The sequence below is a fragment of the Uloborus diversus genome, chromosome 7, assembly GCF_026930045.1.
Source record: "Uloborus diversus isolate 005 chromosome 7, Udiv.v.3.1, whole genome shotgun sequence".
In the NCBI taxonomy this organism is placed as follows: domain Eukaryota; kingdom Metazoa; phylum Arthropoda; class Arachnida; order Araneae; family Uloboridae; genus Uloborus; species Uloborus diversus.
The window spans coordinates 20,047,221-20,063,924 of NC_072737.1; the positions used below are offsets into that span (position 1 = coordinate 20,047,221).

Consider the following 16,704-nt stretch of genomic DNA (forward strand, 5'->3'; position numbering starts at 1 on the left):
ATAAATGCCTTTTTTAAATATGTAACATTAACAGTCCAAAAACTTATATAGAAAGCGATAACGGTTTTATTGAAGGATGATTTTAACATGTTTTGATCTGCAGTGATTCTGTTATTCCAGATTTGATTTCGAAAAGCGGCTGATTTTATAAGAAGTGGTTACTGTAATTGAATTTTTTAAGGGAAAAAAAATCAAAAGTTAACAGAACAATAAACATTGATGACTAATCTCATGCTTTCTAAATCAAATTAGCATAGAGTTCAAGATGCATGTCAAAAAAAGCATTCAAAATGTTTTGCTTTTATGACAGACATTTTAATATCTACTTGAACAAAAGGGGAAAAAATAAATAAATAAAAAAACCCTCAAAGCAAAATCACAATTTATATTCTTATTCTGTGTTTTTTTTTTTTCCCTCAATTCATTGGTAGTTTATATACTATTTCTGCATTATTTTTGTAATTTCTATTATTTAAAAAGTAAAACTCCCTTTTTTTTTGAATTCCTTGTTTTTTCCAGGTTTCCATGTGGCATGGCAACCCTGCAATCATGATAAGCAGGGAAAGAAAAGCTTGGGCTACAATCCAAAACTTTAGGCCTCAAATTTGTTGACTAGGCGGCAAATAAAAAACATTCAAACAGGAAAGTTGAAAATACATCAAACATTGCATTAAAGATCTGCAACAGCGTGAAAAGAAGTGTTAAAAGCAAAATGTAAAGAAAGAAGTACCTATTTCAATAGCTTTCATCAGGCACTCGTGGGTGACGCGAACCAGCTTCTTACCGGCCTCATCGACATTCCCGACGAAAAAGGTCTCGTTCAAGTCACCGTGGAAACCTCTGTGATAAACAGTAATGTCAACTAAAGGAAGGAAAAACAATACTTCAAACAAAAAATCATTTGAACAGGTTAGGAGGGCAATGAAACCAGGCTAGGTGGAACATCAAAGAAGGGCTTGGAATCGCAAATGCCTCCTGGTGCTTAAAACATACAAGAAATAATGATTGCAAAATAAATCTTTGTAAATTTTTACATCAAGGTTGGCTAATTAGAGCAAAGAAATAAAAATTCAATTATTCCCTAACTGCAAACATAACTTGTAAAGATTGGGGATGGACTTAATACAGATAACATATTATAATATCCGGTTATCTGATAATTATCATCAAAAGGGTTAATAGATTAGCTTAGATAGAAAGGGTTAATAGATTAACCCATTAGTAATTGCATAATTTTGAAGAAAACAGAAAAGAGTGTCCATTTTTGTTTATTATTCGAGAAAATTGATTAAAAAATGTGTGCAAAGTGTAAATAACCCAGTTACCTCCTTATTACATTGCAAATCTTCTGGTGCTACTACCAGTAAAATACATATATAAAATTATATTCATAGTTAATACAAATAAATGGAGGCTCTTAATTATTTTTTCCAATGCTTCAGCTCAAAAATATCAGACATCAGAAATCAAGGGAAAAACTTTACCAGCTGATTTTGTCAGAAGCAAGAAAGTGTGACGAGCTAAATCAGGGGCCCCAGCTTTTTGGGGAAGAGTGCCACTCTTTGGGGAAAAAATAATATGGGAGCCATTTTCAATTTTTCCCACATTCTGACCCAGTATCTGTGGTCATCACAACACTTTCAATTGTATATTTTTTAAGATCTTACTAATAGAATTATAACTGTTAAGATTTAGGTTCTTTAAGACTTTTAAAATGTGCACATAAATTTGCTAACCAACTGCTGAGATTTACTATCTTGATGGAATTTCTAATTTAATCTCTGTTAGAATTAGAATAACAGTAAAAGTCTCCATTAAATTACAACATAAAATAATGCCTCTATTAACTGTCTGTCTGCCGAAAGAAGAACCATAAATGAAAATTGCAAATCTTTTGTTCTTGGTAAAGTCTCAGAATATCATACTTGTCAACCTTTGAAGAAAAAAAAAACAGGAGATTCCACTAGAGGTATACAGGCGGTTTACTAACGACACATCTTCACAACAGTATTATTAAATTATGCTTTTAAATAACATGAATACTAAATTTAAAGTGAAATGGGTATGTTTTGCAGATGTAAGTTAATTGGTAGCATCAAAAAAAAGAAAAATGAAAGAAAATGTGCTGCAAAGGAAAAACCAAATAATAAGGAGTGAATTTGTACGTTCCCCAGTCTCTACCAAACTAGTATGTTGTGGCCATCACGAAATTTTCTTCTATATTTTTCTTTTTTTTTTTCTGATCCCTCCCCATGCTTGACAAGGAAGCAATATTCCCAACAAAAACAAAATTTCACATGCAAAAAACTTGACAACCATCCCAATGTCTGAATTATTGCAAAAGCAAAGCAAAGAGCGAAAATTGAAAGTTATTTTAAAAGCCTTGCTTGAATGAATTACAAATATTTTATTTGTTAACAAACATAAGATGGCAACAGTTAAAAATTTTAAATCATTGAGATAATATTTCCGATCATTTCCATACAATTAAAATCACGAGAAATACGCAGACGACAATCTATTACGATTTATCTTTCTTATTGTTGCATTAATAAAGCTATTTTTATTCGCAAAAAAAAAATCAACACCTCTTGGAGCGATCGGCGTCAAAATTGAACCAAAGCCTGTTTACATATAGATTCACATATATTCCAAATTTCAACCAGAACGTAGCATTACTTCTTGAGATAGGGCACTCAAAATGGAAAAAAAGAACGGGTGATTGCGCTACCCCCTTTTTACTTTCTTCTATATCTAAAATATAGAAGAAAGTATTGGATTCGTGCAAATTTTCGAATTTCGAATTTTGACGGATTCGAACGTTTTGAGGTGTGCTGAGTCCATTTCGACCATTTTTGGAAAATGTCTGTCTGTCTGTGTGTGTGTATGTATGTGTGTGTGTGTGTGTGTGTATGTATGTGTGTCACGTCTGTGTGTGACCAGTTTTTTGTGGCCGCTCTACAACAAAAACTACCGCATGAAATCGAACGAAATTTAGTACACATATGCGCCCCTATGTGAACTTGTGCCCATTAGTTTTTGGCGCGAATTCCTCCAAGGGGGGTGGAGCAATGGGACGTTTTTCGAGTTACGCGTGCTTGCTATTCCTCAGGAAGTTACTGGCGGAATCAAACAAAATTTGGTCCATATGTTGGTATTAACAGGAACAGGTGCTGATTCAATTTTGATGTCAATAACTCAAACGGGGGTTGAGCTATAGAACGTTTTTTGTCGTCAATTGTGACTGCTGTATCTCAAGAAATAATGAACGGAATGAAAGAAAAATTTATCGGCAAGTAGCCCTTAGTGGGTATAAGAACTGATTTTATTTTTGTGTCAACAGCTAAAAAGGGGGCAGCGCAATCACCCGTTTTTTTTTTCCATTTTGAGTGCCCTATCTCAAGAAGTAATGCTACGTTCTGGTTGAAATTTGGAATATATGTGAATCCATATGTAAACAGGCTTTGGTTCTATTTTGACGCCGATCGCTTCAAGAGGTGTTGATTTTTTTTTTTTTTTTTTTTTTTTTGCGAATAAAAATATTTTTATTAATGCAACAATAAGAAAGATAAATCGTAATAGATTGTCGTCTGCGTATTTCTCGTGATTTTAATTGTATGGAAATGATCGGAAATATTATCTCAATGATTTAAAATTTTTAACTGTTGCAATCTTATGTTTGTTAACAAATAAAATATTTGTAATTCATTCAAGCAAGGCTTTTAAAATAACTTTCAATTTTCGCTCTTTGCTTTGCTTTTGCAATAATTCAGACATTGGGATAGTCGTCAAGTTTTTGCATGTGTCATTTTGTTTTTGTTGGGAATATTGCTTCCTCGTCAAGCATGGGGAGGGATCAGAAAAAAAAAGAAAAATATAGAAGAAAGTTTCGTGATGACCACAACATACTAGTTAGCTGTTGACACCAAAATAAAATCAGCTCTTATACCCACTAAGGGCTACTTGCCGATAAATTTTTCTTTCATTCCGTTCATTATTTCTTGAGATACAGCAGTCACAATTGAGGACAAAAAACGTTCTATAGCTCAACTCCCATTTGAGTTATTGACACCAAAATTGAATCAGCACCTGTTCCTGTTAATGGCAACATATGGACCAAATTTTGTTTGATTTCGCCAGTTACTTCCTAAGGAATAGCAAGCACGCGTAGCTCAAAAAACGTCCCATTGCTCCACCCCCTTGGAGGAATTCGCGCCAAAAACCAATGGGCACAAGTTCACATAGGGGAAAATATGTGTACCAAATTTCGTTTGATTTCATGCGGTAGTCTTTCCTGTAGAGCGGCCACAAAAAACTGGTCACACACAGACGTGACACACACACACACGGACATACATACACACACACACACAGACAGACATTTTCCAAAATAGACGAAATGGACTCAGCACACCTCAAAACGTTCGAATCCTTCGAAATTCGAAAATTTGCACGAATCCAATACTTTCTTCTATATATTAGATATAGAAGAAAGTAAAAAGTAGCAACAAAAATGAAAACTAAAATCCGAAGAAAAAAATCAATATATAATGAAAATAAAATATAAAATAAGTAGGTATAGTGTAGCACATGATAAAATAACTTCAAACTTTCAAACTAATTGAAATATTTTCAAGATGCAAAAGGATTGAAATTTGCTGCAATTCTCGCCGAAGCACGTGCTGTGTTGAACATGCAATGTGGAAAGTTTCCAAAAAATTAATTTTTACTAAAATGAGTTATGAATTGGAAACATTTTTAGTCCCTGACATTGGTAGAGTGATTTCTTAAGCAAAAAAATTTGCTCATTACCTTTTAAAATTGTTACTTTTTAATGAAACATATGAGTCGTCATGAGCTGGACAAATTGGAGGCTATTTCATGGAATGGCCCTATACATCATTTTTGTTCAAGTTAAAATTCTTATTTCTCACTAAAATAAAATTTGTTTCCTTTACATTGGAACCTTGGCTTTCAAAACATGTGATGTGTTTTGTCATTGCTATATTAATAGAGCCAAAATATTAATTAATTCATACAGCAAATTACAAGAGCTTGACTAGATGTCCCACAAATGACTCATGCAGGTAAATTAAATTAAACAACAAAATTATTTAATGGAAACATAACTGTGTCAGAAGTATCTTTGTATCAAATTTAAAGTTAAAAAATATGCTTATTGCCATTTCATTAAAATTTTAAAATCTAACTACCAAACGGCACGACCTCGAGGGTCACGGATTTAGACACAATCTTTGATATAGGTCAATTCCAACTAGGTATGAGCTCCGGTAAAGATGTTTGACTGCATAGTTTGGCCGCAACAAGGATCCAAATTTGATAATTTGGACCCAGAATTGCAATGGAATTACTTTTAGAATTACCATTTTTACCCCTCTTTCTGCTATTGTACTGCAGTATGAGCCATTTGCATGCACTTACCTTTGAATTAATTACGTTGAATACTAATTGTTAATAAATGGTTCTCAAATTTAAACTGGACACTACTTTTAATTTCGATAACTTGAATGCCAAAATAACATAGTACTGTAACATAATTACAGGATATTGTTTGCAAATGAAACTAATTATTTTCGACTTATATTAATTCTCTGCTAGTGAAAAGTATTTATCGTTGCCTATTGAAAACATTTAATTTAACTGGATATTTATCGTCTGCCATCAAAGATACCACAATGATAAGCAACAAGTGGGAGAAGAGAAAAAGCTTCAATTTATTGCACATGGCACATGAAAAAAACAAATACAAGGTCGTTTCGACTTTAAGAAACTTAAATGATGCTCATAAATAAATAGTTGTTCTCCCTTCCACTCCTTGTACTAACAAAAGATGCCAAATGTGTTAGGACATCCAACATAGTGTCCAAGTCTGAAATTCCAATGGAAACGCCATTGCACTTCTGGGGCCAAACTAGCAACTTTGGACCCTCGTTGTAGCCAAACTAGGGCCTATGCAGTCAAACAGTTTTACCTGGACTTATATCTAGTGGGGATGGACTTATATCTAGAATCTTGTCCAAATCCGTGACCCACAAGGTCGTACCGTTTGGTCGTAAGACAAAAGATTGGTGTAAAATAGAGGCTGATTGTCTCGCATGATATAGTAGAATGGCCCAATAAATCTTCATTAAACTTATCTTTTTTTTTTTAAAGAACGATTTGAAAATACTTACTGTTTAATAAGTCTCCATCTTCTAATGGTCTCATGTCAGGAATTCCATGACAAATGACTTCATTTACAGATCTGCAAAAAGAAATTTAGAAACAAAATGAATAAATAAGCAAATATAAATTAACTATCAATTGCAATACATGACTAAATTGATATTTATACATATACTTACGTGCAACATGATTTTGGAAACCGATAGTAATTTAAGGGTGAAGGATAGCAGTCTCTCTTAATGCTTGCCTAGAAAGAATGCAATAACTATTTATTATACACAACATTAGCATATTAAAAATTTCTTTGGAGGGAGAGGGGGGGAATAGTTTTCCTAAGAAATATATCCCCTATATGACTTCAAAGAAATAGGAAAAAACCGGAGTGAAATAACATGAATATTGAAATTGAAAGTGGTTAACTTCTAGCTACTCTTTTTTGAACTGAAAACTTAACTATTGTTAAAAAATCATCCAAAACACAGAAACATTCATGTGAAGAGAAGTTTCAAGCATCTGACTGCAGATTAAAAAAATGGGTACCAATTTTAATGGATAATTTCAAAATATTAAATTTTTGATAATTACATAATTCTTCAAAAAATTCTCAAGTTTGATTTTTATAATTTTGTTACAAAAAGGTATAACCAGCAGGTTTAGAGGCTAAAAAATTTAATAGCATGAAAAATTAAAACTCAAACTATGTTTAGCAAAGGCAAAAAAAAAAAGCATTTCTTAGCCTTTTTTTTTCTTCTAGGAATTTAACATTTAACAGTTCTTTAGCTTTCATTGAATTTTATTTCATACTTTAACATAATTCAGTTAATAACACTTTTTTAGGAAAAAAAATGGGTAAAGTTAAGGAAGCTTGTAAGAAGGATAGAAGCATCCATAACTTTCGAATGCAGAGAATTCTTAATTTTGATGTGCTTTACATGCTGGAAAAAAAGTTTTACAAAACTAATTTGTTCATAAAAATGTATACATTTTAAGAATAAAGTAAGTAGCTGCATTTGATACTGAGTACAGAACAAAAAAATTAGTGTAAATGCAACAGCTAGATTTCCTAGTCCATAAAACGAGAATTTTATAACTAGGTTGCCCACATTTATAAAAACAAATTTGTGTGTGTGTGTGATAATTTAATCAGCCATACTTTTTCAAGTTTTTTAGCTATCAAAAATGTCAGACACACATTAAGCAGTCAGAATTCTCCAAATGAGGAGGGTGAGGGGTTGATCTCAGCATCATCCGTTTGAAGAACTCTGAATGCATACATTAGAAAATAAACTGGAACCAACATGACAGTAAACAAAGAATTCAGTATTTATCTACAGCAGGGGTAGAAATTTAGAAAATTAAGTCACTGGTCCAATAGACCAGTAACTTCTTTTTCACTGATGCTACAGCCTGTTGTAAGCCAAGACCGTCTCTTGAAATCTTTCCCACCTAACCCTATCCCCTGCAATGGCCCTCCATCGGTTCACTCCTACTACCTTTAAGTCCTCTTCTACCCCATCCAGCCATCTGACAGGGGGTCTCCCTCTTCGGCGCTTTCCTTCAATGTTGGAGAAGGCGACTCTTTTTGTGGGGAATGCATCTGCATATCGAAATATGTGGCCCAGCCACCTAATGCAAGATGCCTTTATAACCTTAAGATCTTAGGTTCTCCATACTTTTTGTAAATTTCATGGTTATAAGCTCTTCTCCAACAGTTATCTTGTTTTATTGGTGCAAAAATCTTTCTTAAAATTTTTCTCACAAAAATCAATAAAAGTTCTTCTTCTGCCCTGTTGAGAGCCCAACATTCACTCACATACAGGACAACAGGTCTTATCAATGTTTTATATAGAATTAATTTAGTTTTAATGCTAATGTAATTTGAATTTAACTGGTTTTTAAGGCCACAGAAGCACCTATTAGCCATGGATAGCCTGTTTTTAATCTCAATATGTAGGTCATTGCAGCTTGAGATCATTGTCCCCAGGTATTTAAACTGCTTGACATTCTCAAATGTATAGTTGTTTACTTTCAAAGGGGCTGTATCTACATTTCTGTTTGATGCAATCATAAATTTAGTTTTATTATCATTGATGGTCAGACCCATCTTACTTGCTGCATTCTCAAGAGACCAGTAACAACAAGATTTTTTAGTAGTCTATACTTGCACCGTGATTTTAAGTAACAGGGTTCATACTCTATTCGGAAGAAAAAATTCCATGACTTTTCCAGGGCTTTTTCATGACTTCATAAAAAAATTCATGACCTTATTACATGAAGAGAATAGTACTAGTGTATTTAATTTCAAACTGAATTTTGGAAATGAATTGAAAATTTTTGGAAATGAGCATTAGAGAAACTTTTACGTGAATGCCACTACCTCATCGAAGCACTTACTTGTGATTGAAAAAATATCATTGTGCACCTAAAAATCTAAATTATTCTTATTTGTCTTCATGACATAACTTTAAGCAAAGCAAAAATAGTGAAATATAACGGTGGTTAAATGTCTAATAATCTTTTTATAAACAGGTAGAATGATAATGAATGGGACAAAGGTTGAATGAGTCATTAGGCCTACAAAGATTCAATAAATTTGCTTCATAAGTTGCATTTTAGCATCAGCAGTGCATTTAAGCATGCACATTAACTTGTTAGTACTTTGGTTCATTAAAGAAAAGCCACATCTCTCAGTAAATTCATGTCTCTAAACCAGATATTAATTTTTGAAAAAAGAAAGAAAACATTTGTAGCGAATAAAGCCTCTGATTCAAATGTACTTGTTTACTTATTTACACATTTTCAAATGCAAATAAATTAACAGGTTCAGAAATTCCAGAACATAGTGTTTGATTCCTGACACTGTGCAGTACTGTTTTAGAGTATTAGAATTCCCCTCTTTTCTTTCTGTATTCTATCACCTGACAAAAAATCTTCATTTTCTAAAATTTTCAACAAATTGAAATAAACTCTGAAAAATTTAATAATAAAGTTTTTACGAGTGGTGGAAACAAACTCGATGGATTTTGTGGACACCAACGCATTTTTAAATGGGCGTGGCAAAATCAAGAATGTGCAAGTTCACTACTACAGAATATAAAATATAAAAAGTCTTGAAAATAATGGTAAATGCAAAATGAGTTATGTCCAAGCAGTAAAATTACATTGCAAAAAAAAACGAATGGCTGGTACAGAAGTGGATGTAATGGGATTTCAAAATTCAGATTTGTTTTTGGGATTGTTCAATTTTCCAGTTTTAATATGCAATACTGTTAAATCATTCAATATTTATATGCTCTTTTAGCAAATATTACTTTCTCTTTGTCCAGGACTTTTTTTTTATGACTTTAAATAATTTTCCATGACTTTTCCAGGTCTGAAATTTGCTAATTTTTTTCCCATGACTTTCCAGGATTTCCATGACCCGTACGAACCCTGAAGTAACGGGAAAAAAAGGAAAACAGGGAAGAATGGGTTTTAAAAAACAGTAATATGACAAATTGAGTCAAATAGCAGTTTTCAAAAGACATATCTAAGCAACGGGGGAAGAGAAGGAAACAAAAGGCATCATTACGTTCACCAATACTGGTAAAGAAATTAAGCCAACAAAATTTTTATAGTTTCTTTGGGAGGAAGACAATAGGATAAAAACAATGTTTTAATGCTGTAGAAATTTCTTAAATTATCTTTTCTTGCAAAAAAACCTAAATATTGTAAATAAAGGGACAAACTTTCAATAGATTCAAAAAATTATGATGCTTACAATCAAGGGTGGCGATTCTACAGGGGGGGGGGGGGTTCCCAGACCAGTGGACAACTGTTAATTGAAGCCTGTACAGCGTAAGACATTTGCAAGTTTATGCCTCACCTTTACAGAATTTATCATACAGTCGTCCCTCGCTACTTCGCGCTTCGACTTTCGTGGCTTTACTACATCGCATTTCTTTTTTTTTTAAATACAGTAATTAGTCTTTTTTATGCTTGCGTGTAAACTTTTTCCTACAAAAGAATAACAAAGTATGTCTTTCAAGTAAGATAAGCTCTTCTGAGGGGCTGTAGTTGCACTAGTTGATGGAGTGGAGCTATAAAATTGCCGAAGAAAGTGTAGCAAATCGCTATTTCATTTTAACACTATAACTTGAAAGTATAAATCACTAGAGGATAAATAAATCTGTAAATGGTGTTCAACAGTGTACTAGCTTTTTAAGTTTTATGCGCAATACTTTTAATGAGGATAAGTGTAGAAGAAGAACGGGGGCACATATGGTCACTAACTGGCAATTAATTCTTTATCGAACAAGTTAAGCTATTTTCATAGATTAGTAGTAATGTGTAAAAAATGCATGTCTGTATGTCGTTTTATTTCCCAATAATATAACTATGTGATATCTATTACGTCTAATATATCTCATTTTCTCATATTTTGTGTAATATATTAAGTAATGCAAATGTAATGGTGGCTAAGGGTGCTGTTTCATGTCTAGGGGGCTCAAACTATGTTAAAAACTTATTTAAATTGTCCTAAGTAAGTTTATGCGCTTAGTTAGGAAAATATTTGGTTTATAAATACAGAATCCTACTTTGCGGAAATTAAGTTATCGCGGTAAAGCCTGGAACGAATTAACCACGATAAACGAGGGCTGACTGTACTGTGCATTGAACATTGCAATGTAGGATAAGGTATTCCAGCAACTTCAAACCTGCATTAGAGAGTAGCTTTCAAACTTTTGGAAACGGGCATCAGTAAAACTTTTTTTGTGCACACCATTATCTTGTCAGATTAAAAATGTGTTCCAAGTTAATTAAAAATGCACAAAATCAATTACGATGTAAAAGCATGAGTACAAAGGTTTATTAAGCTAATATATTAACAATTAAATTCTCTAATATGATCAGAAAAATTTTAATAAACCCCAAAAATGAGGGGGGGAAATCTTGAATTTAAGTATCGTTCAACATTTTCTAACTAAATTCCCTTAATTCCATTGCCATCTGAAATGTCGTTAATCAACTTTTAGAAAAAATGAATAATCTAGCTTGATTCAATTGCATTAAAATTCCTAAAAGAGCGTGGCTAATTGGCAATCGTGCAAGTTCTCTGCTATGGAATATGAGACATAAAAAAAAAATTAAAACAAGGGTAAGTACAAAATTAGCAATATCGATGCGGTAGAATTATACAACAAACAAAAACGGAAGCATTTTACAGAGACGGACGCTATCAGATTTTTAAATATCTAAAGAAATCAGAACTGACGTCTAAAAATATGAAACAACTAAAATGCAAAATTTTATGCATAATTCATAAAATTTGGCAAGTGTGAAACAGACACTTCACTGTGATTGGATTATACAATGAGGTATTGCCAACTTATTTTGTAAAATAAAAAGTATGGAACTGATATTATAAGCTTTCAACAATTTCCCTTGAAATTAGATACATTAAAAAATAGAAGATAAACAAAGTTAACACATAGTTCAAAGTTGAAACAAAAGAAAGTATTATATTGAAAATGTTTTTAATTACTTCATGAACAATACGATCCAACTCGTCAGTGGTGACTCCGACAGCGACAGCTTTAGCAACTGTATCCAAAACTTCTCGTGCTAACTGTAAAATTTTAATGCCATTAGAAAAAGGTGTTTGTTAAAACGAAATACAAATAAATCATTACGAGCAATGAGCATAGGACGAAGTTCAAAAGAATTTTTATGTGATTTAAAAAGATCTACCAATTTAAGGAATTTCTTTAAAAGATCAAATGAAATTTATTCTACAAGCATAAGACCTAATACAAAAGTATAAGGTAACCAATAAAGTTCTTGCCGTTTTTAATGATAGAAAAAAAGATAGCTTACAGAAAGTATAGCCAATTGTTAGTCCTCGAAGAAATCTGCATGGTCATTGAGGGTCTTCTGCCGTGTCTCTAGTTGTGCAATCCTTTTGAGGTAAATTTTGGGTGTCTTGGATGCAAAGAAGTCTGTGAGTGCTTTGCACAGGTCTACTTCTGTCATGAAGGATTTTCCCCAAAGATAAATGTACAGGGATTGAAAGATGAGGTAACTTGTTGGTGCAAGGTCAGCTGAAAACAAAGGATGACCCTAAGTCTCCCAACCAAATCCTCAAATGGTATCCATGGCCACCTGTGTCAAATGCTGTTGTGCATTATCATGCTGGAAGAGTACTCTTTTGCAATTCATTAGTGATGGCTCCTTCGTTTGCAATGCTTGTTGTTGTCGTTACGATTGCTGCAAGTACATGGCCGTGGTGATGATTTGGGACGCTGGAAACAGCGCATAATGAACAACTTGGCGACTAGTCCACCAGAAACAAAACATGATTTTGTGCGGTTGCATAGGTAACCATGCGGTGTAAGGGGCAGTGACTTGTGATGAGAACCAATGTTTGGAACCCTTGAGAGTGTCTTACAGGACCCGCTTTACATCACTAGAAATCACTCGATCGAGTGAGTGTGCACTACAATGGCGAATAAGCAACAATATACAGGTTGCCACACCTTGGTTCTTGTGAATTTATAACGGCTTGTGTTGAAACCGCTGGCTTAGCCTGTATGGCTTAACTAGGCGTTGCAGATGAAGTATAATTGTTCTATCAGAATCTTGGAACTGTATTGCAAGGTCACCACATGTTAGGCTACAGTCCTTGATGATGACTGACTCCAGGGTTTCATTATCCAAGGTTGGTGGTCATCCACTATGAAGTTCATGACACAGAGACAAAACTCCAGATCTGAGTTTTTGTAACCATTGCCTTGCTGCATGTCCACTCACAGCACTGTCCACAAGTGCTTAACATATTCGACAAGTTGATCCAGCTGCAGAAAAACCCATTTTAAAATCATAAAGCTAACAACACCGAAAGAGCTACTTAGACACTTCCATTTTGCTATCCTACTGTACAGGTCACGCTAGAGCTAATCTCTCCCGACAGATATTAAAAACACGTGATACATTAATTTACATACCTGACAGCTGCCCAAGCCAAGTGACAAACAAATTTTGCATAACTATTATCACTTCTTTCAATGGCAAAGTAAAAACGGCAAGAACTTTATTGGTTACCTTATAATTAGGTTTTTCAGGGAAGTGACCTATTAGTCGAAGCAAACCTAACCTAGCAGCATCCTGAAGGTTACGCAGATGCTAACGACGGCATTATGACGCTGCCAGGTTAGGTTTGCCCTAACTATAAGTATAAAAATGTTGAATCCAAACCACATCAAACAAGTTCAGTTTGGGGACAATTTGCTGAGTAGACCTTGGACAGTATATTTCTGGCCACTGAAGGAAATAAGGATCTTCCATTTTCTTTTAAGAACTCACAGGCAGATCAGAACAAGTTCAGCAATATGCTGTCAAGAAGTGTAATTCAAGTTTCATAGAAAAAATTCAAACAATTTTCAGAAGTTATTTATTTCTTCAACTTTATGAAAACAATTTAAGATGAATTACATAAAATTAGAAACATTCTATGAATACTTTCTAAGCACTATATAGGTTCAATGCAATTTCAAAATGTACATATGTACTTTGCGTCCATGCAGAGTACATTGTTTAATTTCATGCTAGAAGCTAGAACAAAAATTATTTCAAAATTCTATACAAGGCTCCAGATTTAAACATTTCAAAATTCTAAACAGGCTCCATATATGATTTTTATTAATGTAAATCAACTTTTTAGAGGAAAATTTGTAAAGCTGAAAAGAATAACAATCAATAGTAAATAAAAAACATAAAAGGGGGTTTCAAGGAATCCCCTTTTAAATGCAATAAAAGAGAAAAAAGAGGGTGTAGACATTCAGCGAGAGCCTTTATATCCAAAAGCTCCCTTTTTTGCATTGATAAAGGTGTTCCTTGAAACCCCGGAACAAGCGCATGCAGTTTTCCTGCTAAATTTGGATCTTTTTAGGTTGTTTTATTTTCTTATACTATTCAAACGTCTTATACTATTCAAGGTATTTATTCAATTAGTATTACAATCATTAAAATTTTCAAAGTGTGCTTAGTTCTTTCTATCAACATATTCAACGCAATCACTAAAATAAAAAAAAGTAAGAAATATAAACTGAATGCATGCAAAAAAAAAGTCAAAATTACAATGACATTCTTTTTTAACAGAAAATGCACTTACTTTCGACGCTAGAGTCACCCCTTTGATCTCTTCCTCATCGAGAATTTTAATGCTAGTTGTTCCTTTTAGACTAGATTCAGACAAAGAAACACCTAGAAAAAAAGCATTAAATATATTTTCTGAAATAACTAATATTACATTCATAGAGCCAACACTCTTTTTTACTGAGTAAAAACAATGATGTTTTAAATACCATCAAAGAAGAAAATAAGATAAGTGAAACCTGTGTAAGTTGACCACTTGCGGTGCAGTACTTTGGTGGTCAACTTAGACAGGTGGCCAACTTATAGAGTGTAGTAATGAAAACATTTTTTTTTGTTGTCATTTCTTGACCCATGCGCTTATTTTTTAACTAATTGGAATACTTTAAACTCACTTTCATTGTTTAACATGATTTTAAAACAATGAAAAAAATGTTGTTTAAATATTTTTAGAGATTATTTACCAGAACGATGCGTAAAGTATTATACAAATTTAAAATTTCTGTGAATCGATCAAAAAAAAAAAAAAAGCCCCATTGCTTATGAAAAACTACTTGCTTGATATTAACAATTCCTAAAAATTCATAACAAGTCAAAAGTGACTCAAATTCTTGATTTGATTTTTTCTTGTACATTTGTAACCATGGTAATATATTTTTCAACAAAATAAATCCTTATTAAAGTTTGACTTATTTTCTGGGACTTTACATTAGCCCAATGTTTTTCGATGGAAACATAAATATTCATAGATTTTTCTAAAATGTCTGCTTACTTATTTGAGGCATAACTGATGAAACTTTTAGTACAATCTAATGCTTTTGCCTAGTGGTCAACTTACAAGAGGTTTTTTACAATACTCCAAACCAAAGCTGGTGTATATTAGTGGTCAAGATCGACAGGTGGTCAAGATAGAGAGGTGGTCAAGTTACAGAGGTATTCCTTCATTACATAAGATAGGATTAATTCCGTTCCTGACAAAAACGGTCAACTTAGACAGGTGGTCAACTTACAAAGGTGGTCAACTTTACAGGTTTTACTGTACTAGCCAACCTTCAAAGGAAAAAAAAACAGGAGATTCCACTAGAGGTATATAGGTGATTCACCAGCGATATATCTTCACAACAGTATTAAATTATGTTTTTAAATAACATGAATACTAAATTTAAAGTGAAATGGGGATTTTTTGCAGATGTAAGCAAATTGGTAGTAGCAAGAAAAGTATACTGCAAAGGAAAAACTAAATAATAAGGAGTGAATTTGCTTAAAGTTTCGTACATTCTCCAATCTCTACCAAAAAAGTAGCTACAAAAATTTAATTACTAAAATACGGAAAAAAAAAATCAATATATAATGAAAATAAAATATAAAAATACGTATGTATAGGGTAGCAAATGTTTTAATAACTTCAAACTTTCCAAATAATTGAAATATTTTCAAGATACAAAAGGATTGATATTTGCTGCGATTTTCGGCAAAGCACGTGCTTCGTTTAACGTGCAATGTGGAAAGCTTCCGAAAAATGCATTTTTACTAAATGAGTTATTGACTGGAAAAATTCTTATTCCCTGACATTGGTGGACTAGAAAAGGGCACCAGCTATTGAGAAGAAAGTTAAACTTTTTGATGATTGACTGAAAAAACTGCAGAAATGGGAGAAAATCGTAAAAAGCGGGAGATGGAAGCAAAACACGGGAGTCTCCCATTAAAAACAGTAGAGTTGGCAAGTATGAAATATAAGTAGGGGGATGTGGGGTCAAAGTGAAATAGTCAAGATATCTTATTTGTTTCAAAATGAACTAATTTGAAAGCTTGATCTGAAAATTACAATACACAAAGAAAGGAGAGCGTATTTTATAATAAAACTTGCAATGAAACATTATTTTTTATTCTTGGCAGTAAATTTGAACCTCCAAAAAAAAAAGTTAACGTTTTCCCTAGGGCCCAGTGAAAAATGAAATATTTTTCAAATGGAAGATTTTCTACTTCATTATAAAAAATATTTTTGATCAAATGAAAGAGGAACTAAAATAATGAATATACTATGATAAAACAATAAAAGAATAAATACGTACATAAATTAATGAACCAATATACAGAAAAAATAAATGAGGGAAAAAGAAAATAAATGAAAGAATGATTAAATAAGCAAATCACTAAATGAAGGAATATAAATGAATTAATTTTGCTTCATAAGTAAACACAAAAGCTTATTCTAATAAAATACTTTTTTTTTTCTTTTTATTACTATACCTTTTAAATATTTCAGTTCATTCAACTTGCAGGAAAGGAATACAAGTTTATGTTAAATTGATTAGTAAGCAAAGTTGTTATAAGTTATGCTTAGATGCATTTTTAATTTAGGTTTGTTTAACTTATTTCTTGGATTTT

The 16,704-nt window shown here is 32.7% G+C and overlaps 1 protein-coding gene across 1 annotated transcript in view; it reads right to left on the reverse strand.

Moving 5' to 3' along the window:
- The window catches only part of LOC129225709 (methionine aminopeptidase 1-like), a 42,726-nt gene that overhangs the window by 13,781 nt on the left and 12,241 nt on the right, over positions 1-16,704 (reverse strand). The window contains exons 5-9 of the mRNA XM_054860192.1: positions 14,336-14,427; positions 11,711-11,794; positions 6,366-6,433; positions 6,195-6,265; positions 731-862 (exon numbers count right to left, since the gene is read on the reverse strand). Coding sequence (XP_054716167.1) covers positions 731-862; positions 6,195-6,265; positions 6,366-6,433; positions 11,711-11,794; positions 14,336-14,427 — 447 coding nt within the window. The remainder of the gene's footprint in view (positions 1-730; positions 863-6,194; positions 6,266-6,365; positions 6,434-11,710; positions 11,795-14,335; positions 14,428-16,704) is intronic.